Source organism: Myotis yumanensis, unplaced genomic scaffold, assembly GCF_028538775.1.
Source record: "Myotis yumanensis isolate MYYU_CA2020_CCGP unplaced genomic scaffold, mMyoYum1.0.hap1 SCAF_3, whole genome shotgun sequence".
NCBI lineage: Eukaryota > Metazoa > Chordata > Mammalia > Chiroptera > Vespertilionidae > Myotis > Myotis yumanensis.
This window is the reverse complement of record NW_027223754.1, coordinates 123,421,527-123,449,271: the sequence shown is the minus strand read 5'-3', so window position 1 is coordinate 123,449,271 and position 27,745 is coordinate 123,421,527. Positions and strand designations below refer to the sequence as shown.

Below are 27,745 nucleotides of genomic sequence, written 5' to 3'. Positions count from 1 at the left end.
CTTCTAAGCCGTGAGATGCTCACTCACAGCCAAAAGGGAGTAGCTGGCAATAACTGGGGCCAGCATCTGAGGCCTTATCCTGACAGCAATTGCTTTCACACCTTATGAAGGTGGGCTGAAGCTTCTCGTTTATAAGATGGTAGCATGGGTGACCCAAAGGGGGAAAAAAGTCATCAATTACTTGCATTGCGATAGCCTGGATGCACCTGTAGGTTATCTTCCTGGTTAGGACTGGTATTTTACACCTATCCTAACACTACCAGATGTTGCCAATAGGGCTTTGACACGAGAAAGATATATTCCTTTGTGGGACGTTCTGGTCTATAAATAAGTCAAAGTGGCCAGAGAATTTAGGTCAAGGTGAGTTTATTGTCCACATATCATTACCTAATCGCATCCAAAACCATTTCCAAACCCATCTTTACGCTAGTCAGAATAACAGGTTATTATTTCTTAAAATCACTTAACACTGAACAGATAGGACCTCTTCAAAGGCAACTGACTATACCATGTCACCATCGTAGCCAATAAAACATTTTCCCAAACTTCCTAAAAACCTTTTTATACTGATCATGCTACTTTAGCACTTGCTAGCATCCCGACCAAATAAACACCCACACCTCTTATAGAGTATATTGTGAGAGAATTACATTGACTTGATATGGCATCACACTCGTTTAAAGCAAAAAAAAAAAAAAAATTATAATAATAATAAAAGAAGTCCAAGATGAGACACTGTAACTGAGAGAGAGAGATCTGAGGTACATGGTACAAGGGCAATGAACATAATGGAAAAAATCCAATGGCCCGGTGGTTTGCTGGGGATAAGAGTTGGCTAGCAATATGAACTGAAACCCATGAACAACAAAACACCACCTTGCTTTTAAAGGACAGGCACCTGTTAAAATATATTGAATACTATAATGGCTACAATCAGTAAGGCACTTTTCCCCCCAACCTAGGCTGCAGGCAAAGGAATAAATGATGCGGCTACAGCGTGCATGGATACATTTGCTGATGGCTTCTTGAAACCTGAGCCAAGAATCAGGTCTGATAGCCCAGCCAAGTCTAAAGCAGAGGCACACAAATATAGGAGAATAGTTCTGAAAAATGTAGACTGAATGATGTTCTGGGTTTAGAGTCTAGAATCATGAGAAACCATGTGGCGTGAGGAAGTCATAAACATCCTCTCCGGTCTTCCTGCCCTATTTTGTACAAATGGACAATGGCATGAGCAGCTCTTGAAAACGGGTCCAAGCCCATAGCAGTGGAAGCCTGCACTCTCTATGGCTGGTTTGTTGGCTTAAGGGGACTTTACTGTCTCAGCATTGATTTCCCTTTTAAAGCTATTCTCAGGGTTGGACTGTCTCAAAGATAAACAAAGAGGAATCCTTTTGGCTTAGAAGCCAACTGGCTTACTCAGACTTCCTCCCATCCCTACCTTCCATTCCCACACTACCAGTGTCATCTCCTGGAACTAGAAAATCATTATTTACATGATATAAGGTGCGAGTCTATTTCTTCTCCCAGGCCTACCCGCTTTGGCCCACGGAGAGAGAATTCCCCTGCCCTCTTTGAGAAGTCATCCAATCCTGCCTACTGTCCTTATTTAACCCCCCGTCCCGGAGCCCCCAGGGCAGTGTGGAGAGGCCCTGAAGGGGCCAGACTGCAGGAAATCTGCGGCTCCCTCAGAGAGAAGCCCACCCTGCTAGCGAGGGAATGAGGCTGATGCAGTCAGAGCTGCTTCCTCCCCCAGCCTTGTCACTTAAGCCCCCGCTGGCCTCCAAGCCGTGTGTGCCCCTGACAGGATGACAGAGGCAGAACAGAGCCTCTTGAACAAAGCGTGTAGACCGAGGAGGACCTGGCCGTCAGGCGTGGTGAGCCCTCAGCGGTCCTGGGGCAGTCCCAGCCCCGGCTCCTCTAAGAGCAGCCGTTCCGAGGGGCTGTCCTGGGGGCACCGGGGACTCTCTGCTGGGGGATCTGTCCCCTGCTTCCACCTGCAGGCTTCGTGGCTGATATGAACCCGCATGGAATTAAATTATGCTTAGCATATATTTTTGGCATACGAGGATTTTCCCCACCTAGGATTTGGCCAAAACAGGGAAAGGAACAAAATTTGACAAGCTTGGGGAACAACTGAGCCCCCACTGACGGAGAAAAACAAAAACACAGAGAGGAGGAAGTAAAGAAGAGATTTTGTTGTTGTTGTTGTTTAAAAGTAGAAAAAGATCAGAACAGGCTTGGAACCCCTTTAAGTAGGAAGTGAAAAATAAAAAATAAAACCACCAGCACTGAGCTTCTCTGAGGCAAAATCTCCTGCCAAGGAAACCAAGACCGAGGAGAGGGCGTCAGCCACTTAAACAACGAGTTCCCTCTTTTGTTTAAAGGAGGGGACCCGGCAGGAAAACCAGACAACCTAGCACCTTCCCCATCAGCAACCCCACACCTAGCACCTAGGCCCCGAGGACAGGAAGTAGAAAAGGCTAGCAGGCCCCAGGGGCATCTGGGCCTTCAGAGAAAGCGGGAAGTTAGAGGCTGCAGGGAGTCTGTTGGCCTGCTTCCTTCCCCGTCAGGTTCTTTCATTTGCTGCTGCTTCCGTCTGAGCTTTCGGGCTGGTCACTGAGGAATAAGTTTGTACCTCATCTTGTCTTTAGGCTCCCAGACCCTCCAAAACTCTAGGACCACGCCTCTTCCCACGCTATGGGCTCCCCAGACCCCAGAGTGTCCTGTGCCACACGGGCTCTTAATAAAAGACCTCCTGCACGGCTTTCCTCTCCAGAACTTCAGAATTCACCACCCACTACCCCACCAGAAACCCCCTAGAATACAGGGTGACGCTAACTCACCAAGTCCTGAGCCTCCTAAACACCCTGTGAGACTCTCACACATCAGGACTCGCATCTCTGTGAGGAAGCAGCCTCCCCACCCGCCTCAGCTACCATCCAGTCATCATCTGACCTGTGTCCCCCATCACGCCAATTCAATGCGATCTAAACCTAAAAACATGCACTGCTGCTTAGCAGAGGACCTGGCCTTGCACAGCGCCTGCTGCCCGAGGGAGACCAGTTGTGGGGAGGAATCCCCACAACACTGCGAGCTGCAGATTCAGACCTAGAAAAACCTCTGTGATCACCATCACCTGGGGATGCCTGTGTCAGGGAAGGAGAGGGAGGGAAAGGTCCTTGCAAGAGGTGAGGACCCTAGTGATGAAAGCCCTGCTTTAGGAAGGCCTGTAAGACCAGGGTCTCCCAGCAGCCTGCTGAATTCTTTAGCCTGTCTCCTGATACCTAAGTGCAAAGCGTGACTTCCTCATCCCCTGCCTAAATGTCTGTGCGGAATGTCTGCGCGGGGGGAGGGGAAACCCCTTGGTTCAATTGTATTTTTTCCATCATGATGAGGAGACCAGAGTCAAAATGGAAGCCTGATGACCTTCACCACTGACTGAAGAGGTCCCTGGGTGTGAGACCTTGGGCCAAACCCACCCCGCTGCCCACAGCCTCCTCCCGCCTTCTTCTCTCCCCACACTCATGGGCTCCCAAGCAGAAACTGTATGGTTGTGAGGTATTATGAAAACAAAAATGTGAATTGTTTTCTGTTGTAGCTATTGATTTTTGACCAGTAAACCTGAGGTAAAGAATACTCTGTCTTTGAAGAATGTGATCAGAGAGGAAAAAAAAAAAATCCAAAAGGAAAAAAAAAAACACCAACACCAACTGTGAATACGCTACCAGGAGAAAAACTATGGAAGGGATTTTCCAGTACAAAGAACTCATATAGCAACCATCTACTTCAGGTCTTGGAATTTAAGCAGTAAAATAATATATTATAAAAATGTTTATAAAATAGCAGCACACTGTGAAAAACATTACAGCTAGGTACTGTTAATGTGAATAAGGATGAATTAGCTTCTTAGCAGCGCAAAAAAAAAGTAATAAAAAAACTGAACATAATAAAATGAAAATAAGAGACCCTTACGTTTTTCTCCATCTTCAACCCTCATACTATGAAACAAGGCAGAATCTGTGTATAAAATAATTCTTCAAAGGAGCCCTGTTCTGATTTTTCTTTTTTGCTTAAAAAAAAAAAAAAGGCAAATATTTTAACAAATAGCTTCATTACCTGTCAATTATAATTGTGCAAAAAAAAAAAAAAAAAGTTATTGCTCCAACCTCTTGGCTAACTGAATGTGTTTAAGATGTGGAGAGGAAAAAAAATTCAAGTACACTGAACAACTTTGCAACTAATTAACAAAAAGTGTAAAAGGGAACAAAAGGCCACACTGCTGTTCAGCTGTCTTTGCACCAGCAATAATTTTTCTTTCCATGTCCAAAGGGGAAGTATATAGGCGGGAATTAAGATCCTTACATGCATCAAAATGATAACAGATCTTTGTTTTCAGACTTTTCCGAGGAATGTTGTGATGGGAATGTCAGCGGAGAGGGTTGTCTCTTCAGTCCTAGTAGGGACACCAGAACTATGTACCAGAGAATGTCAGATACCAGAAGCGAATAGTACCAGGTGGGAGGGGGAGGGGCACCGGAGGAGAAGGGAGGAGTCTATTCAGTATAATTTGCATAAACCATCCCATCTATCCCTCTGGAACCATTTTTCAAAGTGCTTTTCGAACGGAATGGTTTATAACAACGCTAAAGTGTGGACCAGACATGCCAATCAGCACCAAAAATTAGTTTTCTCCTAATAAGGAATGCCAGGGTCACATTACTCTCTTTAGACGTTAAAAGATTCCATTCCAGATCCCACCCTTGGTCTCCATCTGCCTCTGTCTCATGTGAGGTTTGGTAATGGCCCAGAGCTACATTGCCCCTTTAGACAAAATATGGTGGTATATGCAATGAACCATGTTTGGAAGAAGAAGCAAGATGTCAAAAAACATAAACCCAGGTCCCAATCACCTGTGTCCAACTGGAAAGTAAAACATCTGTTTTAGGTAGCAGCTACTGTAGACAGCAAGAGTTCCTAACTAGAGATCCAGCAAGGCTCCTGACTTAGTCATAGGTGGTCAAGACCAAACGTGCTTCTACATCCAAAATGGTTCAGTCACTTTGAGAGATTGTTTCATCCTCCCTCCCCACTGTGTCCAACCTTGTTTCCAATTCCTTCTCGAGTTCATGGCTTAGCAATCTAGTGCCATAAAATGTATACGCAGTTCCTTGAAATTATCCTGGTAGGGGTGTATACGTGCTAGTTCATAACATGAAAAAAAAGTCTCCTCTAATCTCTTCCCATAATGCAGGCGTACATTTTCTCTAGCTACTCTGCAGTTACCTGTAAGCATTTTACTATGACTTTTAACATAAACAAGCAATAACTGTTCGCATACACAAGGGATTCCCTTCTACTGTGCTTCAAATAGGCACCAAATGCTTTTAATTATTCCGGCTTTATAGGACCTTTTTCTCTCACTTCTAAAAGATCCTTCAATATGATCTAGGTGGGAGCAGAATTTTGTTTTTTTTAATTTCACCCTAAAACATAACAAAACAACCAGAGAGAAGGAGAGAGCAGATTTGAACACATCTCTCCCTTGCGGCCCGACTGACACCTCACAGGTCAATATCACGCACGTCTGTAGGGGTGCTGGCTTGGTCCACCACTTCTTCCTCTTCCTTGGATCCATCCCCCTGCTCCTGAAACTGCTGCAGGTTGCTGATCAGCACCTCCTCAATCTGCTCCTGGCAGGCTTTGAGGCAATCCTAGGAGGAGAATGGTCCAGACCAGAGAACTGTTAGCAACATTAACAGGGCATAGAGCATTTGATAAAGAAAATACACACACACACACACACACACACACACACAGTTTAAGCCGCCTATCATTCCATACTAGTTTTCCTGTACAAATAAATATGAAGGAAAGGAGATGTGTTTTTGAAGTGCCACGGAACCTCATTACTCCAAGTCCATGTTTTGCCGTCACCTGGGAGCGTGTTAGAAGTGCAGAATCTCAGGTGGTTCATGTGCATAGGAGAATCTGAGAAGCTCTGGCCTAGATGATGAGCCACGGATGGGCACGCAGTGTCCGGTAGTAATCTAAGGGCCATAAGACACTTTCTGCTGGGGGGAGTTGGAGGTGATGGAGAACAGAGGCAGACAGTGCTATAGGAGACAAGGGGTCAGAGAAGGCTGGGCTGAACTGCACCGGCTCTCACTACGCTGTGAAAGTGCTTAAAAACAAAAATCCCGTTTCTCTGCTTATTTACCATTCCCTTAACTCTCAGAAAAATACAATACAGAATGCTTACCAAATTCTGGACACTTTGTGCTGTCCAATTTGGGTAAAAGCAAAAATTTGCAGGATTGCTCTGATATTAGTGTACATTGGCAGGGAAAATTCCAAGCGTCTCCCCAAGGCAGAAGCCTCTGTCAGCTGGCTGATGGGGAATGCAATGGCAAGTCACGGTGTCACTAGGGAGAGACTATGGCTCCTCCTAACAAGCAGGGCGTGAACTGGATAACTTGCTCAGTGGGTATTCCAACCTCTGTCCTCTGCAAGGCTGCTTTTCTGCACCCTCTTCAGCAGCAGGCACATACGGGAAATACGCTCACTTGAATGTGGGGCAGAGGGACAGACAGAAGCTCTGAGCCATTACATTTAAAAAGGAGTTCCTGTTAGGTGTCAGCAATGAGACCTCACTCAGCTGAGAATCCCCTTCCTGAGACAGAGCTGACTCCTGCACATTAACGCCCTGGGTTGGCATGTAGGGTCCTCCTTGGGCTTCCCAGGAGCATGTGAATCTCCTGTGAGCTGGTGGAGAGTGGAGAGGAGTGGTGGAGCCATTGCCTGCAACCAGTATGCCAACTGCTCAAAGCCCCCTTCCTGCCCGAGGAGCACCTAGCTCCCCAGGCCGCAGCGCAGGGCCGTGCGGGGGCTCAGGGCGCAGGCAGTGACCCGAGGAGAGGCGCCTGCCTCCAGTCCAGCAGGGCTGCTTGTGCTAGGAGGTCACGCCAAGGGAAGGAAATAGAAGAGGAGGCCAGTTGAAGAGCCTGAAGGGGGAAGGAGGCCAGGCTGGGAAGAGTGGGATAAAGTATTTCCAAAGGGCAGAATTAGACGACCACATACACAGGTAATTACAGAACCTGCGAATTTGGGGGGCCAACGGACTTTTGGACATTAAACAGCAAAATGCTCTCATTTTACAGCTAGACCCTAAAGCCTGGCCTGTCCCCCAGTTACTGGTTAAAAGCTAAGACTGGGCTTCAGAAGATAAGCCTCCAGTTTCAGAACTCCTTCCCCTATGCTCCTCGTTTTCTTCCCAGCTCCAAGTAGAGACTTGCAGGCCCGAGAGAGAGTCTCCAAGCAAAGGAGATCTAGCCCGAGCGGCACCCCCAGTGGAAGGTAAAGTGTAGCGCCCGCGACCTCCGCTTCTGCCAGCCTCCGCAAGCACCGGCATTGTGGTTCGATGCCCGAAATTAAGCTGATTCAACGGGGAGCCATAATGCTCGTCTGTCAGCGTGGACAGGTGGCAGTCCACAGCGCCGGAGGTCGGGAAAGCCTCCAACTCCCATGATGCCGGCCCCTCCTGGCCCACGCCCCCAGCCTCGGCGCCCTGACAGCGTGTTTGTGACCTCCAGCTCGTCGCACGGGCCTCCACTTCCTCCCCTGGCTGGCTCCAGCCCCGCGCCCTGCACCCTCCTCTGCCTCCATGAATGGGCCCACGGAACTCCTACCATTAACCCTCAGTGTAACTGCATCACTCCATTGTCGCCACACACGCACTGCACTCAACGGGGGACAAAGGGCTGAATGAGCCCCAGGCCCTCGCCAACTCAGGCAGAGACAACTTAGGAAACTGCCTCATTCTTCCTCTCTTCACAGGCTGTTTGGAGTATTTCCTTGCATCCCAATGAGGCTCACAGCAAAAATAAGGCAAGAGAGGGAAGCCTCAACCTCCAATTCTATCCCCCACCTCCTACCCCAGCTTCCTTCCGAGCACCTCTTCACGTGGGTCTTGTGAGACTGGCCTTAGGTAAGGTGCTGGGAGGCCCATGAGGACCAACACAATGCCAGGGACCCTGTGAATAACGCTGTCAAAACAGACGTCTTTCACTTCGCTGCTACCTTTTTAAATAGCTCACTGACCATCAGGGTCATGACATGCCAGGATGACCCCAAAGAAGGGACATCTCGGAACCTTCTCTGGGCAGTATTTTAGAATGTGACAGAGTTTGGATGCAACCTAAGGAGAAGAGGATAAATGTAATGGCCAGATCACCAGAGTCTATGTCTGTCCTGATAAATATCTTCCAATAACTTCACAACGTCATCGTGGCCTGCCGGTCTCAATTCTACTTTTTCATTAGAGAATTACTGCACTTGTGTCGCGTGAAAATGAAGCGACTCGCTCTAAGACAAGGTCAGGTAAGACTTTCTGAGGACCCTGGCATATAATTGATGCTGAGAAACAGAAAGCTTTTGAAAAGAGACCAGAGGATTAGAAACACACTTGAGAAGCATGTGCCCAGCCTTTGTCCTCTGTTCCTTCCTTCCTCCTCCCCTCGTCTTCAGCATCACCCCGCAATGACTCTGCCAGGGGCTCCGGAGAAAGAGCTGAGTAAAAGCTGGATCTTGTTCAAGAGGTTCTATAGACAAGTGAGCAGTGAGATCAACGCTGGCACAGGGCATGAGCAGGGTGCCCAGGGGACGGAAGAGGCACCCCGATCCTGCCTGGAGAAGCAGGGAAGGGCTCTCGGGGAACCAGGACAGCCCCTCCCGCCTCTCAAACTTACCCTTGGCAATGGAACCCAGTACAGGTTCCCCCAAAAGCCAGCACTGCCTCCCTGGCTGGTGTCTGTTTTTAGCAACACTTACAAGGGGAAGGAAAAAGTACTTAAAATATACCACCCTCTGAGACTTTTATTCCCTGTAAAACTGTCAGGCTTCTCACTCAGCTTTCTGTTTGGAATGAAGCGTTCCGGTTTATTTTGGCAACCAGAGGGAGCAACAAAGACCAACTTTCTCAGAGCCGCATGGGTCCCTCCTATCAAAGCTTTCTGCTGCCGGCCAGGGAGCCAGAGGAGCTTGTCCGGCTGTCTCCAACCAATCAAGGGGACCCCCTTTTCAGCAGTTTGGTCCCTGACAATCCCTGCACAGCGAACATTGTAAGCTTCAAGAGACCACAGATAACAAGGTGCACAGGGCAGCCCCAGCCTGCGGGGGCTCCAGGGTAAGATGTTGGCTCCTCCCAATGCCCACTCAGTGCCGAGAGCCGGGGGGCACATGCAGTCCTGTGTGCGTGACTTCCCTGTGGGAGAGCTCACGAAAACCTTTGGGCATTTCGGTGTGGCCCAAGGACACTGTATGTATGTGCATGTGTACATGTATGTTTTATGTGACAAGATATGGGTAACATAAAATTGACCATCTTAATCATGTTTAAGTATGCAGTGGCTTTAAGCACATTCAGTTTGTTGTGCTGCCATCACCACCCGCCATCTCTAGAACTTTTTCATCAGCCCACACTGAAACACCATAACCAACTAAATAGTTACTCCCCGTTCCCTCCACTCCCTAGGCCCTGGTACCCTCTAGCTCAGTGGTTCTCAACCTTCTGGCCCTTTAAATACAGTTCCTCATGTTGTGACCCAACCATAGAATTATTTTCGTTGCTACTTCATAACTGTAATGTTGCTACTGTTATGAATCGTAATGTAAATATCTGATATGCAGGATGGTCTTAAGCGACCCCTGTGAAAGGGTCGTTCGACCGCCAAAGGGGTCGCGACCCACAGGTTGAGAACCGCTGCTCTAGTCCACTTTCTGTCTCTATGAACTTGACTATTCTAGGTATCTCATAGAAGTAGAATTGTAAAATATTTGTCTTTTTGTGTCTGGTTTATTTCACTTAGCATGTTTTCAAGGCTCATCCATGTTGTAGCATGTGTCAGAAGGTCATTTATCTTTAGGGCTGAATAATATTCCACTGCATGTACATACCACAGTTTATTTCTCCATTCCAATGACATTTTCAGTCATCAGGGTTACTCTGCTGGGAGGCCTGCATTTGACGTGAGGCCTGGTGAGCACCTTCATCTGACTTGATTTCCTATTGCATTTATAGCTCCTAGCACAGGATTTATCATTCATTTGTGACCTGCATTTGCGAGGGTTTACCTACCTTCCTCTTGATTCTCCACACCGCTGCTAAGTTCCTCGAAGGAAGGAACCTCATCTTTTATTTTCCATGCACGACCCACGCCCCCAACTTCTACCTCGGTTTCTTGGGTCTATTCCTTTCCCATAATGCAAGGGCCTGGGACAAATGGGCCTTCAGTAAACACTTCCACAAGTGACGGAGAGTAGGTGCTTGGATGAAATACACCACTTCTCAACCCAAGAAATGGTAAACAGAGCTCAGGAAGCAAAACTCACCTCCCTCCAAGAGCCGGTGCATTCTAAATTCTAGTCCTTATATTTTCCTTCACTCTGTGCATCAGCTCTTCAGAGAGCACAGGCTGACGGGTGGGAGGAGACTTAGCACTTGGAAGTTAGGCACACAGACAGCCTGGCCCGATGGTGCTCAAGCCTTTCCCTAAGACCTTTCCTAGCAAGAGTGTGAGCAAGCCCTCTGGGGACTAGGGGTAAGCTTGAAACTTACTGAGGCCTCAAACTGTCACCTGAAAAGTGGTTTAATTTTAGATTCTGCTAAGGTTCTGCTTGGTTTTTAATATTAAAATGTTAACCCCAGGCCTTGTGAGAAGGAGGCATGTCCGCACTTCTCGGGTTCAATAGCTGGGATTTATGGAACTCTGAGGGAGTTTGTATCCATTTAACCCAGTCTGACAGCTGACTTGAATGGACTGACTACATCGTATCTGAAAGGGCAAGCAGTTTCTCCAGCATGAAATGAGACTGGTTTGCAGTCTTGAAAAGCAAAGCAGCCTGAGAGCCTTGGTGGTACCCCAGAAATGACCTCTATCCATTTGAAACCAGTAAGGGGTGAGAAAGAGAGCGATGGGAGAAGGTTGGAGACCCACCAGTGGGGCAATCAGCCAACTGGAGCAGGCCGATAAGTACCTGAGCGATGTTACAGTGCCCAGGGGGTCAAACTCTTGTCACTGACATTTTTGTTTCTGGGGGTCAAAGGAAGGGCTTGTCTTAAGCTGGTTGGGAGTCCTTGTTGAAAGGCAGCCTTAATAGGAGGCATTACTCAGAAAAGGGAGGAAGTGAGTCATTTCTATAAATGCTAACTCCTGTCTCTAGAGGATTCAAAAAGCATTCCTCACCTGAAGCTGCCCTGGAGGGGTCGTTGCCATCTATATTTTGGAAACCATGTTTCAAAAGCCTATGCTTTGGAGCCAGCATTTTAAAAGCATGTCTAAGAACTGTTTCAGAGGAGGCGGGGGTTGGTTCTATCGCACCGTCAACACCTCCCTGCATCATTTCCTGGAGATGGTCATGAGCGGCAAGGCAAAAGATAGGTGGGTGGGTGAGGAAGCCAGCAAGCGGCAGGTTTAACTTTCTGCTCAGGGTCCCCAGTGAAGGCACAGGCCACAGGCCTGTCAACCACTTCATCCCTTAACTCAATATATTCCCACGGCACAACATTCAATATATTCCCCCGAACACCCAGAGGGGCCATCATAAGGTCCCCCGGCATTCCTGAGCCTCTCCATGGTGACTCACAGGGGCCTCAGAGCTAACACCCGCCCCAGTTGCCTTTAAACCAAAGGTCTTTTTCAAACAAAAAGATCCCAGGGCTGCAGCAAGGGTGGAGAGCAAAGTTCCCAGGTTCTAATCCCAGCCCTGCCATTGCCCTCCCCCCAGGGCTGGCTACCCCCACCCCCTCTGTGCCTTCCTGATCTCTCAGAACCCCCTGGCTCAGACCTGCTAAGGACTGCAATCTTCTACCAGCTGACTAGGAGGCTCACTTAACCCTGGTCTGTCTCAAAACCTTCTTGTAAGGAGCTTCAAATTCTGACAACCAGAGTTACAGCCCCTGGGCCTTCCACGGGACGCAGCATGGAAAAATCCACGTCTAATAATAGTTCCTTCCGTTGGTGTGGCCCTTTATTCTCCTCAAAGTGCCTTATAATCTATTACCACATTGAACAAAAGGGAAGTGAGAAGCAGGGGAGGTGGAGGGGGTTGCCAAGGCCGACACCACTCTCACGGTGGGGACCTCTTGCACGGCCACTCCCTCCAGGACAGCAGGTCGGTGCTCTGGTCCGTCCTTCTCTGTGCCTTCCAGCCCTGGCGTGAGCAGACACCAAAGCTCAACCCAAGGGGGAGGAGGCAAGCTGACGGGTATATAAATGGGAAGGAAGCGAGTTCACATCCACTGGGAAGCCCATGCCATAAAGCCAAATTAGTACCCAGCCTGCCCTCCCCCTTGCACCTGCCTGCTAAGGGCTTTTCTCTGTTTCAAGGCTTTGGAAACCTTCAGGGGAGGCCTTCCCTGCTGGATTTTGTACGTCCTTGGTTGTTGATCTTAGAAAACAGAAACCAACAACAAAAAGAGTACCTGACACATCATCATCGAACCAGCTGTCTCTTTCCCTGAGCCCAGAAAGGAGGGGTCTGGTCTTAACCGAGAAGGTGGCTGCCACCTACCACATCGGTGTTGGTGATCTTGGCCAGCATCTCCACCAGGGCATCCGCGGTGAGCGAGCTCACTTCCTCATCCTGCTGCAGCCCGCAGACGGCAGCTCCCACACTTCCAGTCGCAATCATCGATGGCGGGTACATGGCGAACTTAAAGTCTGTGAAACGAGGCAGAAGGTCAGGGCACAGGCAGGAAGAGGTCCAGGAGCTCCCCAGCCTGAAGATACTCAGAAACAGACCCCAACCACCCTACAGACTCTCAACCTGTAAGGTTGGGTGGGGGGTGTAGGGGGAAGACATAGGTTGCACTTCAACTTGAACCTTCAAAAACAGTTCAACCTTGTGTTTCCCTTTCTTCCTCTACAATGCACAATTACAACCATCCACGGAAGCACTTTTTAAAATATATATATATATATATTTTATTGATTTTTTACAGAGAGGAAGGGAGAGAGATAGAGAGCCAGAAACATCGATGAGAGAGAAACATCAATCAGCTGCCTCCTGCACACCCCCCACCGGGGATGTGCCCGCAACCAAGGCACATGCCCTTGACCGGAATCGAACCTGGGACCCTAGAGTCCACAGACCGACGCTCTATCCACTGAGCCAAACCAGCCAGGGCCACGGAAGCACTTTTATCAGTGACCCCACTGTCCAGCACCAAGTCAGTGGTGTTCCTAGAAACACTGCTGCTCACTGAACCATGCTCAGACCGCCCTCCCAGCTCGGCCAACCCCACGGACGCAGCAGGCCTGGCCATCTGACGGTCTGTCTGGCTTCCTTTCCTTAGCCCTCTCACTATTTCCACCTCTTGAGGGACATCTATGATGATGATCTGCCCAAAGCCTGCTGTCCACTAGCTCCTCCAGAGCCATCTCCACCCCCATGGACACTAACAAAGCCAACCTCCCTGCCGCCTGCTCTGCTGTAGGTCTCGTCCCCAGGGGGTCACAGGAGGGCTTCTCTGCCCAATAACCTCATTAGCTTCCCCCTGTGGCATTCATAATGCAGAGGACTAAGCCAGCCCGTGGCCCTGGGCCCACGAAAGCCTGGGTGGGAGCATCTGGCAGGGAAGGGCAGGAAGATATCCTTGGGCTCTCCTTCCTCTATTCAGTTCTCAGACCAAGAAGCACACCTCACACATGCCTATCTCTGTTGTCCCTCTGCGAGCAAAACCAACTCCTATTTTTAGCAAATGAACTTCTAGAAGCCAGGAGGTACATATAGGTGGTCCTGGGTGCGGCAGGCACTAGTTACCCAGGACTCTATCTCTCTCTTGTTTTGTTAGGAAAACACATTGAAGAAAGTCCTGGGGACACTGTCCCCTCTCCCCAGAACTGGGGAGCATCGTGTGCATGAACACAGCTGCCTCTCAACAGGTCAGCATAGCACAGGCTGGGCCTAGCACCCCCATGGTGAGGAGCTGCTGGTAACCAGGCTGGCCACTGCTCCATGCCACCCTCTTTGGCAGCAGACCAGCGTCCTCTAGAGCCAGGAGCAGCTGCCCAGCTCGCCTGCTTAGTCAGACAGGAGGTGGCGTTAGCACTGAGAAGCCTGGTCCAGGCGATGGGACCTTGAATAAGTCACTTCCTCCCTTAATGGAATCCCATTAAGATCAGCGTTTTTCTAACCTCCAGTTGCAGTTCATTAATGGGTCATGAAATTCATCAGTGGGGCATGACCAGCATTTTTAGTTGTTTAATGGAACAGAAGAGGATAGAAAGTATCAGAAGCAGTGCATGTAGTAAGAGTAAAGACCATTTTGAGAAACTTTTGTATCAGTTTGATGTCTTTATGTGTCTCCAGAGTTGTGTTATATAGTCTATTTCTCCCTTCAAGGTTTAGGTCAAAAAGTTTAAAGACCTCAGGCTAGCTAATCTCCCAGATGCCCTCCAGCTCTAATTTGCTTTTACTCAAATCTGAAATAAGAGACTCGCCCTGGGTGGGTGGCTCAGTTGGTTGGAGCGTCGTCCCATACACCAAAGGTTGTGGGTTCGATTCTCGGTCAGAGCACATACCTAGGTTGTGGTTCAATCACTGTATGTGTGGGAGGTGACCAATGCTTCTTTCACAATGTTTCTCTCTCTCTAGAAATCAATTAAAAACATAGCCTCAAGTGAGGGCTAAAAAAAACAAAACAAAAAACAAACTCCCTAGGGAAAAACTACCTAGGAAAAAAGCAAGGGAGAGACAGCAGAATATAGCACGGCTTCCATCAGCCAGCAGTCACAAGGCATCTCATCCTGCATGGCATCAGGTGCGGCCCCAGCATCACCTCAGGGACACCCCCTCTGCTGGTAGGGGAACAGCAGCGAGAAAAACACTAGAATGAAACATCTGAAGGGTCATGAACTTGCACTATGGCATCAGGTGCGGCCCTAGGACCACCTCAGGGACACCCCCTCTGCTGGTAGGGGAACAGCAGCAAGAAAAACACTAGAATGAAACATCTGAAGGGTCATGAACTTGCACTAGCTCTAGTCAGCCAACCCTCCCCTGCCACCCCAATCCATGGAACATTCTACCCAACCCATTTAGCCATTCCCTAAAAACCTTAAAACTTTGGCTATGTGATCGGATTGAGAAATGCCCATGATATCACTTGGGGGTGGGGAGAGGACAGAAAAACATGCATAGGTACTAATTTTACAACTTTTCATCAATATGTAAATACATATACACACACACAGGTGTGAACTAGGAGCGTACATAGAAAATGTATACAAATTTTACTACCATTTGGTTGGGGAAATAAATTTTTGTAAATTTTCTTTTAGTATTATTTTACTTTAGCAAATAAAACTAAGTAAAAATCTCTCAGAAATCTCTAAGTCTCTTGGTAAAAAATTCCAAGAAGCTGTATCTGGGTGCAGAAGGCACATTCAGGGTAAGGTTCTCTTTCCACCCTCGCTGCCCACGGAAAGGTGAGATGTTTGTGACTTCCGGAGATTCCTCCTTCTCCTGAAGTATAATGAGAAGCAATGAACTGGACAGTGATCCATTCTAATGGATGTGAAACACAGTCAGATGGTACAGCCTGGTGCGTTCCCAATGACTGGTGTAGACATGGGTAACTTCTAAAGAAACTTCTCAAAGAAAGAGGTACTTAAGTGGATAGAAGCCTTGGAGACACTTAGGAGGACTCTCCAAGGAGATGGGTAGGATTTGGACAGTAGGGCCAAGAAGCTCCAAGAACTGGAAGGCGGAATGCATGGAGGCTGATGTCCCACCACCTATAGCTCTGTGAAAATGGGCAAGTTACCTGACCTCTCTGAGCCTATTTTCTCACCTGCAAATAAGGATAATTATATCCACCCCATAGGGTCGTTCTGAGGATTAACTAAAAGAATCCATGCAAAAGCACAGTGCCTGGCTCATGGTAAGGAATCTGTCAGCTGCCACCACCACCATCACTGTCATCATCACCACTGTTCTTACCACTGGAAACTCGTGTGGGATTGTGATGGGCAGTTCTGACAGCTGGAATCTGCTCAGCAGAGGTGAGGAGAAAGGTACCCAGCATCCCTGGTCCGCAGGCAGATGCTGAGTGAGAGCAGGCCAAGCATGCCAAGGGTGGGAGGGAAGAGGCTCTGTGCGGCCTGGAGAATCTTTCCCTGTAAGTTGTGGGTGTGTCCCAGAAATGACCTCATCAAGTCCCCAAAGCCTCCCGATGGTCTGTCAGGAGCTGGAGAAACTGAGGCCCCGCAGCAGAACCGAAAGAGGTCACAAGCGCACAAGGAAGACATAAGGTGGCAACTCTCCTGCTAGGCCCTAGGGCACTCCGTATTCATTCAGGGTGGTTCACCCAGAGCCAAGGAGCTAGAAGCCTCTGGCACAGCCTCCCCTCTCCTGGTGAGGTGGGGGGGGCCAGGGGCAGACCTGAGGGGAACCCGGGTGCACACAGGCAGCTCTGCTGCTGTCTGCTTGCTCGTCCATGTGGTAGGGATAGTGAAGAATTAATAACAGTGTACAATTCATCTATTTTGAAACATTTCCTTTACTGGTGAACCAATGAAGTCTTGAGAGGTTAAGTGACTTGTCTGATGTCTAAGGCTAGGCCTGGGGTTAAGATCAAGACTTTTGGACTCCAGACCCAGTGCTCTCTCTATATAACTTACCAGAAGGTGACTCGTCCTCAAGATCACCTCCGACATCCCACTAAGGAATACAGGGTCCTCCTTCCTAGCAGAGGTGGAAAGAAAGCCCAGAAGAAAGAGCCCTGGCTCAAGGGTCAAAGAGATGGGTGCCAGTCCCAGCCATGGCCCGGGTGTGCTGTGTGACCTGCACAAGCCACCCAAGGACACCACTGGACCTCCTCGGCCCTGCTGGGATCCTTCGTCTGAGCAAGGGCAGTGAGAGGTGGTCGTGTTTGTCAGGCTGGTATTTGTACTTCTTGGTAAGATTACACTGAAGAAAGAGTTATGAGCTAAACAGGTTTATAGGCACTGATTCCATGGCCTTGTGGGTAATTTTAGTGCAGATGGTTTTGGCTCTGGTGACCAAGGCCTTGAAGTACAAGAGAAACTGCTTTACTCTTGCTCACCACTAGGGGGCAAGAGACCTTTGAACTGTGGCAATCGAGAAACAGAAATAACCCAACCAGGCCTTTTCCTCTCTCCCCCTCCTCCAACCTGCAGTCAGGTGGGAGTTTAAAAGGCCAATGAAGGACGTTGGTAGCACACACCTCACCTGCCACGCCCAGAGAGGTTCAGCACACCCTGTCCTTGTGGGGCAGGACTGCCATGGCAAGCTAATGCCAACTTCACGCCTAAGACCTCGGTGGGAGGAACAGGGGAGGAAGGCTGGAGAATGGTGAGCAGCCTGCCCCTCATTCATCTGACAGCCAGATGGGAAGTGAGATGTCACACTGCCTGTCCCCACAGCGCACTTACAGAACTGAGACTCTGGGTTCTTCCCGGTTCAACTGGCTGGTTCCCCTCAGCCTCATGACCTTTCGGCTGTGGAGGCAGCTAGAGACTCACAGCTGGAAAGGTGGTTTCAATTCTTCCTTCTGGGCAACCATGAAGGTAAACCTCCCCTTTTTGGGTCAGAGGCCAAGTCATTGGTCCTCTCCGGGCCTCCACTGCCCCTGGTGACACAAAGTCATGAGACACCCTTTTGGTAAAGCCAGGAGGGCTGGGCGGGCACATGGCTCTCACCATCACTTGGGCTCAGGCCTTGGGGCCCTTCTGTGCATGGCACCGATAGCTAAGTAGAGCATCTTGAGGTGGGGCTCCCACGCTCAGGGATGTGGGGCGCCATGGAGAGGGAGGTTAAGCACCTCCTCCCCCACTACCACCCCCACTTCAAACTCAATACCACTGTCTTGTAGGGTCTACTGGAATCTTCCGCTAAGCATGGTTTCAGGTGTCAAGAATCTCCCAACACAGGAGTGCAAGCCCGAGTCATCTGAAATGGGCTACTCTCCTTGTTTGCAGTCCTGGGGGGTTCTGAGGCATGGTTCTGCCTCCCTAGGGTCAGAGCTCTAGGAAAGGGAGTACCTGGAGTGAGTAGTTATGACTTCGGCCTCATCCTCACCCCAGTGCCTCCACTGAGCAGGTCGGCTGGGAAAGGAATACCAGGCAGTTTGAGGCAATCTCTTCCAGAAGCCATTGGGGCTGAGCAGGGAAGGGAGGAGGGCACCTCTCCGTCCTGCCACCATCTTACCCTTCAGGCCTGAAAAGGAAGGCTGACTTTCCGCTCCCCTTCTCGCGGCCCCTCGGTGCTCTCCGCTCTCTCTTCCCCTTTCACACACACATACGCTCTCCAGACTGCACACCCTGCCAGCTCTTTCACAACCAGCTTTCCCCATGAATGCACTGGCTACCAGCTCCTCCGGACCCCCGCGGGCCTCCGGGCCTTGGCCGCAGGTGCTTCTTCAGCTCCATGACCCAGGACTGGGGGGAAGGGAATGAGATGTGACGTGGAAGCGAAAGGCTGGAGGGGCTCCTACCTGAAGACTGGAGGGCCACCTACCTGTGTATCCCCGTTCCCCTGGGCCTGCTACTTACCAGACAGTCCTAGGCACTCACCCATCTGTCAGTCTGGCCCCAGAATGTGGAATCTCATCTAATTAGAGGGTGTTTTTCTACAAGAAAGGCAGCCCCTCGCTTTTATTCTGTCTGTGCCACCGCGTAAACCTGCACACAGTGGGTTCCTGTAGGGCTCAGTCCTGCATACCACTCCAGGGCCGATCAGGGAAGGAGACAGGAACATCCTTACTCGACCCAGGACACTTCTGAGAACCTCCCTCTGCTCTGACCATCCACAATGGAGGCTTAGTACTGAGCATGTGGTTTTTCATTGGTGAGAGGTGTTCTTTCTCCTCTCTGTCCCCAGATCCTGCCCAAAACCAGCTCAAAGTTCCCAAAGGCAGTCTTCAGAACTTCCTCTGCCTCCCCTCAGACCTCTGTCCTCAGTCCCTGAATCCCAGGCTCCCTACTCTGGCCCCAGAGTTGGCAGCCACCCCGAGGATCTGGGTAAGAAGGCCAGGAGTGGGGGATGGAATCCCCAATTTTAGAGAATGGGCCTTTGCAGAATCTGGGGATCTGCCCATGCCTGGGTTATTCCACTCACCAGCCCTGCCCCAACCAGCAATCAGAGAGGAGAAATGAGCGGAGAGACCCCAAAAGGTCTGTCAGTCAAGAGACAAGGTCAAAGCAGAACTCTGGCTATCAGCAGCTGGGCAACGGGGGAGCTAAGGATCGCAGTCAGCTATCCTAGGGCCACAGAAAAAAGGACTGCTCCCCCCCCCCCCCCCCGCACACACACACAGTGAATCCTGACAAGGGAGCGGAAAGAAACAGCCAGGCCTGGGAGACAAAGTGACAAGTCAATGAGGCCTGACCTCTAGGGCCCAGGCCGGACAGCAGAAGGGAGGAAGCAAAAGAATGGCTACTGTCTGAGAGCAGCAAGAACCCAGGGGGCTCTGAAGAATGGCCCCCACGGCTGCAGGAAGGGCGGCTGACTCTCCCACAAAGGGGCACAGGGCACTCACACACCAGGAGGCCTGGTCCGGACCTGGAAGGGAAGGACCACAGAAAACCAGCGAAAGAAACCCTGAGCCCTGGAATCCAATGTGGGTGGCATGGGCACGGGAGTCCCCCCGGGACTGGACGAGGGCAGCTAGAGAAGCAACCACACCCATCTCAGCTGGAGCAGTGAACAGTGGAGACGGTGGCATTTTCAGTGCCGTGGCACGGTGTCCTACACACTCCTTGGTTTACAAATCACTTCCCTGCATATCCTCTTTCTGATTTTCACTTTTCTAACCACCCTGAAAAGGCTGTAGAATCATGTGTCCATAGGCGTGTTTTGCACATGAAGAAGCTGAGGTTCAGAGAGGTTAAGCAGCCTGTCCAAGGTCTCCTCAATGGTAAGTGGCAAAGCCTGACCTTTTGACTGTGAACATGAAGCATATACACTATTGTATATTATAAGATCATCTGTACCCACTTACTAATAACATGTAGTAACATTTTCAAAAGTTAACCCCCTGGAGTCCCACCTCTACAATTCATACTACTCTTGGCAAACTTGAGTTAAACCCCCCTCCCGGCAAAACATCTTTACCTAACATTTCTGAATGTGAAAATACAAACTCTGGAAACCTTTCCCCTGCACAGTGGAAGTTCCAGGCTCTCTCTCGCCCACAGCCACTACAGGGAAGGAAATGGTAGAGGCTGGCCTAGGTTCCGTTTAACGAGACAGTATCAAACCACACTGCCTTTAGTTTATTAGGAACATGCAAAGCAAATGGGGCAAGCACTATGTATCTATTGTGGGACTAACGTAACGGGTGGAAAGATTTGAACATGAAAAGGCCAGTGGAGGCTAAGTCTCCAACTGAATTAAGTCTGCAACTGAAGTCAAAACAGCAGCACATGGAGGACATCAGAACCCAGCGCAGAAAGTGAGTCCTTGCTGAAGGCCAACCAGGTCCACTCCCCCACCGGCAAGGGAACAGCAAGGAGGCAACCAATGCCCTCCAGTAAAAAGAATTCCTTTGGCTTCCTCACCACTTATCAGTGCAGGCGGTGTATTTATCTCGACAGTGTTCCTTTCACCTGTATTTGCTCCCACCCCCAAATTTCCTCTTGGGCTTATCTCCAAGCCATCCTTTTCCTCAAAAGATTAAAGATTTAAGCACAACCAGAGAACAGTATATGTAATCTTCAAAGAGCACTTTAGACATCATAAAGAATATTTTAACAGGCACTATTTTTTTTCCTTACCACACCTGTCCTCATAAACCATTTACAAGTTCAGTAGAGAAAGAGAATATGGCAGCTCACATAAAGGAGAAACAGCCCAGGAATGAAACCTTGGACTCTAGATTACTTGAGCCCCCCACTCCCTCCAAACCCCAAACCCAGTCTGCCTCCCCTTGACCACTCCCCAAAGGGCTAACAGGGCTTTTCAGCACCCCACCACCCCCAGCCTGCTCCTACCGGTGGCACACAGAGCAATGAAGGTCTGGGCATGCTTGCGGATCAGAGGCAACTTCTCATTGTCCTGGGGCAGCCTGCGCAGGATGGGCTCGATGAAGTCATGAGGAGTGACCGCGGCCAGGTTCCACTTCAACTTCCCCAGCACCACCAGCTCCCACTCCTGGTGGAGAAGGGAGGAGAGTATAAAACCCACAGGCGACCTGGTGTTGCTGGGCCTGGGGGTTGTGGTCCAGACAGTTTTAATGATGCTCATTAGGACGCTGCTAGATTGTAAGGCTTCCCATTTGTCAAAGTGCTCCTCAAGCTTTGAAGTTGCTGAAGGCTCTTCTTATGCTTCAAATGTCAGGCTCCACTGAAAATAATGAGAGCCCAGGTAGCGCTGCCAAGATTCTACTTTCTTCTATTTCTTTTCCCCTCCAGCTCCCACCCCCACCCCACTGACTTCCATGCAATGCTATTGCCTGCCCACCCAGAACGCTGAACCTACAGTAAGATGCTGCCAAGGTCATTGTGGCCCTTTGGTAGTAATTTATTGTATATGTCTCCATCACTGAAGTCTTTTTAATCCTCACGGAAAAATGATGCACACAGATAAAGCTCAAAATAAGGTTCCTTGGCCCAAATCCTTGGCAACCAATTAGCTTGCTTGTAGTTAGTGCCAAAATTTGCCATTTTTCTCTCTGCTAAAACTTTCCCCTCAACACATAATGCAGAAATCTTGGGGCAATGGTACACAGCCAGAGCACCCTTTCATAGGCCTTTGCCATCAAAACTGAAGGACCAAGGTGGTCATTAGCAACACCACTGTGCACCTGGGAGGTGATTCAGGGTCAGGTGAAGGTGCTTGTCCAAGGTCACATAATCTCTTAGTGCAAATGCTGAGGGGGGACAATACAACCTTGTCTCTTTTAGGCCTTTCGCAAGCGCCTACCTAGCAAAAAGCCTTGCTTTTCTCCCTTATTGAGATACTTCTGGGGAATTGCGTTCAAAGGGAAACAAGCCAAAAAGAACACTTTAAAAATGTGTAGTTGGAGGGCAAATGGGCCTATCAATTGATCATCTTCAGGAGCACCCAGTCTGTCATGTACCCTGCTCTCCTGGTCCTGAGAACGCTGAGCGGACTCCCTTCCATCTGCCAGGCAGCAACCCGAGCCAGCCCTGCTTTCACAGCGCTGACTGCCCGTGGGCCTGGGCTCACTCCCATCCCGGACGCAGCTTTCTCAGATGTAAAGTGCAAGGACTCCTCAAGACCCCAACTTCTGGGATCAAGAGATGAGGAATGGAAAAGGCATACTTGTTTGGAGCAATATAAATTAGCCTGGCTGGTCCTGGAAAAATTGGGGTGTCCTAAAGAACACCTCAGTCTACCATCACGTTGAAACAAATGAACCGTATGCAAGATTAGTGTTCCTGGCCACCCTTGAGAAAAACAAACTGGTTGCCAATTCGAACAATTTTTTTTTCTTTACAAACTGTGAAGAGTATTGGGGTAGAACAAAATCCCTGATAAGACTACTAAACAACCCGTGTCTTCTGAGATGTCTTGAAATTCCAGCCCTTCCTTCTCACAGGGGAATGTGAGTATAAATCTCTCCCCTTGTACCATTATTAAAGGAAGCAGATCTCCCAGAAGAAAGCACCTTTCTGGGCCTCTCGGACCAATCCAGAAGCAGCTGAAATCTGGCAGCGGTTCAAAGGTGAAGTCATTCAGGCCCCTCTACATTCTCGGCAATTCCTCCCCCACCCTTGCACATGTCTGCCACTAGATGGCAGCACAGCTCCAGAAAGGAAGGCCTCTCACAAAGAGCTCAGTCCTAGCAGCCAGTCAGCTCTGTGGACTTTGTGCAGGCCTTGCCAGTAAGGGAAAGGGCGGTAGGAGGGGGCCCTTTTTCTGAACAGTGAAGAGAAAGGTGTGCGGACAGACACTGAAGGTGGACGGCGCTACCATTCCACTGCTGCAACATGGACGTTTTAAGTGTGAAGCTGCAGGGAAAAAAAGTTAGATTAAGTGGGAAAAGGGTTTGCTGGTCGAAAACCAGTGAAGACAGCACCCATGTGGTTGTAGAGGTCACAGCCCCACTGGAGGCAGGAGCTCACGTCTGAGATTCCTCCAATGGGGGCCACATTTTGACTTTGCTCAAAAGTCAGTGAACTCATATTTATTGAACAGCTACTATGTGCAGGTATCTTGAGACTTTATAGCTACAAAGGCACTACCTTTGAACTTCAAGTTCTTAGGGGACACACCACCACACATTCCAATCATGCAGACACATTCCTATCATGTGCGCAGCCAGACTATTTTCTCAGAATTCAGTGATTGAATTTTATTGAAATATTATCATGGTGTTCCCTACACACACACACACACACACACACACACACACACACACCTGCAAATGAATCTCACCAATACAAATCTCCATGAAGACCTTATCTGTGGATGTAGCCTCAGTAGTTCGTGGAAAGACACACAAAAAATCTTATTAAAAGAAATATCTCCTGTGAGTGTGCACATTCCAGTGGTGGGTAATTCTGCATCCTAAGAATTTATTTGGAGACCAGGAGAGCGCTAGGAGAGAGCTGGGAGTGGGGCACGAAGGGAGGGAGAAAGGGGACAGTCGTTACCAGCAGTTCCTGGGGCTTGATAGAGTTGTCGGTATAAATGCACAACTTTTCTGCCGTCAGCGGGATGGTCTCTTTGAGCTTGGAGGCCAGGAACATGCAAACAGCACCCAGGAGCTGAAGGTGGGTCTTAGGAGTCGGAACCCCAGCCAAGAAGCGGTCCAGGTAATTCATGGCCAAAGGGAAGACCTCCTCCTCACACTTCTGCTCCTCACAGACCTACAATGCGGAAAAGAGTTGGAGGGAGGGGGGAGAAAATATCAGGAAAAGAGAAAGAAAAAAAAGAAGAAAAAGCATAATTTATAGAAATTACAAAAAATCTTTAATTTTTTGTGGATGGGGGAGGGGAGTAGAATGTGATAAGAATAAAAATGAGGAAACTGGGGTAAATCTAAATAGCCCATCCGTGCTGGGGGATTCTCCAGAAACCTTAAAAAACAAACAAAACAAAACCAAAATATTGGCGAAACCAAAGATCCAAAACGGGGGGTGGGGGGTGGGGGGAGGCAGAGAAATTCGCAGCGGCCGCCCGCAGCTTCACGCCGCTCCCTTTGGCTGTTCACTTCTTCCCTCACTAACTCACTCACTCTCTTTTTTGGATTTCGTCATCTTTTCAAAAAATCAATAAAAATATTCTGGAGGCTCCGGGGGTCTTCTTCTTGGTCTCATCCGGACCCCCAGACTCTACTCTATCATTCCCGACAATTGGAAAAATTGTCCCGGGGGGTCCCCGCGGTCCAGGCGCCGCTATTGGGGGGGTGGGTGGGGAGAGGTGGGGAAGGGAGGGGGAGGGCAGCGAGGAGGAAGAGCGCCGCAGCCGAGGCGGCAGGAGTCGGAGCAAGGGGGGGACGGTTTCAAAAAATAATTAAAAATCGAGGAAATATCCTAGAAAAGCCCTTTTGGCGTGAAAACCCCAAAGAGGATCCAGGCTTCCCAAAACGGAGGTTTCGGGTGCCGGAAAGGTCCGTTTCTCGATCCCTGGGGCTTTGGATCCCGAGGGGAAACTTGGAGGGGTGAGAGCCGCGGCGGGAGTGTCCGGCTGCGGCCCACAAGGGCAGAAACTGGGGGACGTGGTGAGGAGCTGGGGGAACGAGAGGCCCCAGGAGCCGCCGGAGAGGCACGGGCACTCCGATCTCCTCTTTAGGGGTGCCCCCATATCCCCCCTGCACACACCTCCTCCCCCCTTCCCACCCCACCCAAATCTCCGCACCGAGGAAACTGGAAAGCCAAACTGTAAGTAACCGCTGTGAAATGGGGGCTGGGGGAGAGGGCACCAGGAGAAGTGGCGTGGCCGCGATAACGGGGTGCGAGGGGGAGCGGGCGACGTTTTCCAGCCTTTCCAACCCGAGTTTTGCAAAGCAACATGGCGAAACCACGGCAGGTCCAGAGCTGTGCATACGTGGGCACACGGCTTGCTCTCGGCAAAGATTTGGAGCAAGGGTAAAGAAATGGTTCTTTTGGTCTCCCCTAAAACACACGTTTCTTCAGTGTGACTTCCGGGGCTCCTAAATTCCCCGTCCCTCTCCTCCCTCCTCCCTCCCCCTCCCCCTCCCCCTCCCCCCCGTGAGTGCCAACGCGGAGTCGCGACCACATGCGGGGACCCGGGGCTAGGGCGAATTTGCTCTAGCCTTGGGGGGGCTGCTTTTTTAAAACTTCTAGGTCCCGATTTCATCGTCCTAGTCTCTTCTTAACAGCACCGAAAGCAGCCGGGGCTTCGCAAAGGGCAGGTCAGAATGGGGGTGGGAAGCAGCAGCCACATGCGTGCACACGCGCGCGGATGCTCCCCCACCCCCACTCCAAGACAGCCTCGTTTCTCCCAGATTTTCCTCTTTCCTCCCCTCCCCTCCCCCAGTTAATCTTGCATCTTGCAAGGAACTGAAATAAAGCCACGCGTCTCGCCAAAGGGCGCGGGGTAACCTCGAACACAGGAGCGGGCAGGCGGGAGCGGGGGGGGGGGGGGCTATCCTCTCCCAGTTTTAGGGCCCCTACGTGGGGGGGGGGGGGCAGAATACGGGTGGGGGCAGACGGAACGTCCGTCCGCAGACCTACCTCCAGCATCCAGGTGGCCACCATCCTGCGCATGAAGGGCTGGATGTCCTTCTGCACGCACTTGAAGTAGGAGCACTGCGGAAGGTAGCGCTCCTCGATGGTGAGCAAGTTCTGCAAAACGCGCTCATCGTGGAGCAGGTTGCCGTCGGGCACGGCCCTGCGCACCCGGTCCATCTCGCAGCACAGCAGCTCCATGGCCAGCTGGGTGCCCACTCGGTCCCCTGCTTTCTCCGGACTGGAAAAGTTTTTTGAAGGGGGGAGGGGAAAGGGTTCCCCTGACCTCCTTGCTTTGGCTAAGTGGGGTTTTCGGGGGAATAGGAAAGGCAGAGAGGGAAGCCGAGGGAGAAGAGAGGAAAAGGATGGGTGGTGGAGAGGAGAGCCGCGGGGTCTGCCGACTCTGCCTCTCCTCCCCTCCAAATTGTCTCGCTCTCCCCAGCTCGCTCTCCTCTTCTGCTCTGCGAGGCAGTGACGCAAACTGGCTGGGCAGTTCTCCTCCCTCTCGCCGCGCTCCCCTCTCTGGTTCCTCCTCCCCTTCCCTCCCCTCCTGTCCCTCCCTCCTCCTTTCAATCTCTCCCTCCCTCGCTCCTTTCCCCTCTTGTTATTAAGGAGAACAGCAGCTGGCCCGACCTAACTTCAAACGCGGTCCCCCGCCCCCCCCCCCCCTTAGCTCTCCGAGGCTCTCTCCCTCCATCCAGCCCCGCATGCCAGGGGCCCCGGATAGGGGAACCCACAAAAAGCACCGATTCTTATTTATTCCCTTTAATTTCGCACACTCTGTAGCTGTATCATAGCAAAATACGACCCCCCAACTTTGGCTGCTTCAAAACCCATCCTGTCACTCCTGCCCACGTATTGAAGATTCAGGAGTGAGGGGTAGATTACTTGAAGACGGGGCGACCTCGGACAATTTAGAAACAGATCCCTTAAGTAAAAAATAAAAGAGTGCGATTTCAGAAAATTGCTACCTCGCATAACCAGAGATACAGGTTATATCCCTGAAATGTAAGTTCCTGATCATTTCCAAGGTGTTTCAAAAGCCCAGTAAAACGTCCTCCCTGCATCACCCCCCCCCCCCTCCCCGCCGCCTCCACACGCACACCGAGTGTGTGGCGAGGAAGAAGGGGGGGTTGGTCGGAGGGAAGAGGCAGCTTCTCCGACGTGGTAGAATGTGACCCTGAGCTGAAACCGTCCTTTCTTGGGGGCGCTATTGGGAGGCAAGGCGAGGCGCCCAGAGCCGCTGCAGGCGGGGACGGGGCTGCCACGGTTCCTCGGTGGCCAGCGGCCACGCGGGAGAAACCCGCTTCCGCGCCCCTGTATCTGCTGACGAGCCGACCGAGGCGTCTGCGCCGAGCGTGGCCACACTGATACAGCTTTCTAGGAAATAGCCGGGAGGGGGAGGGGAGGGGGGAGGCTGAGCTCACCCTCCCTACCCCTGTGCAAATGCCACCCCTTTCGTTCCTCCGAGGCCCCTGACTTCCACCCCCGGCCCCTCGTCCGCATCCTCGCAGGCCCCTCGGGTTCACGCCTCGCTCGCCCGCCAGGCTTCCTCCCCGGGAGCGGTGCTGCGGTGGAGACGCTGCCCGTACAGTCGGCTAGGACACGTGCTCACATGCATCCTCGGGTCAAGGCTGCTTTCACCAGGGCTATGGTGGCGTCTCCTCACCTCCTTCCTCTCGCCACCCCTACCCTGCCTTTCAGTGTTACTTCACTTTGGGGGGAAGGGGGGTGAGTCCAGCACCCCAGTGTGTTAGCCGACCTGGCACGTGCAGTGAGCTTGGCGTGGGTCGGGGTTCTGGACATACCGAGGGCTGCCTTTACCGAGGGCCGCCTTTACCGAGAACTGGGGCCCGAACCGGGGTGTGGAGAGCAAGTGTGTGTGTGTGTGTGTGTGTGTGTGTGTGTGTGTGTGTCTGTGTGGCGGGGGGGCGCGGGGGGAGGCTGGGTGAGCAGCTAACTCCGTTCCCTGAAAGGAGGGGGTGGTGGAATAGAGGTGGCGGGGACTGAATAAAACCAGAGGTGCTAGCGATTAACTCAGGCCCGGGGCCAGCCCCTAACCG

The 27,745-nt window shown here is 50.7% G+C and overlaps 1 protein-coding gene across 1 annotated transcript; it reads right to left on the bottom strand.

Annotated features, from left to right (window-relative positions):
* Positions 1-349: 349 nt before the first annotated feature.
* Positions 350-25,970, bottom strand: CCND2 (cyclin D2). Its single transcript, XM_070409548.1, has 5 exons — positions 25,689-25,970; positions 23,643-23,858; positions 21,015-21,174; positions 12,571-12,719; positions 350-5,714 (listed from the first exon to the last, which is right to left on the bottom strand). The coding sequence occupies exons 1-5, from the start codon at positions 25,881-25,883 to the stop codon at positions 5,565-5,567; spliced, it is 870 nt and encodes a 289-aa protein (XP_070265649.1). The 5' UTR covers positions 25,884-25,970; the 3' UTR covers positions 350-5,564.
* Between the last annotated feature and the right edge of the window lie 1,775 nt (positions 25,971-27,745).

Bases quoted from the DNA above. Each gene is read 5' to 3' on its own strand.
- CCND2 (XM_070409548.1), bottom strand. From the start codon at position 25,883: ATGGAGCTGCTGTGCTGCGAGATGGACCGGGTGCGCAGGGCCGTGCCC. The intron at 23,859-25,688 runs GTAGGTCTGCGG...TCCGCATTGTAG, and splicing joins TGGCCACCTGGATGCTGGAG to GTCTGTGAGGAGCAGAAGTG. The intron at 21,175-23,642 runs GTAACGACTGTC...CTTCTCCACCAG, and splicing joins TCAAGCCCCAGGAACTGCTG to GAGTGGGAGCTGGTGGTGCT.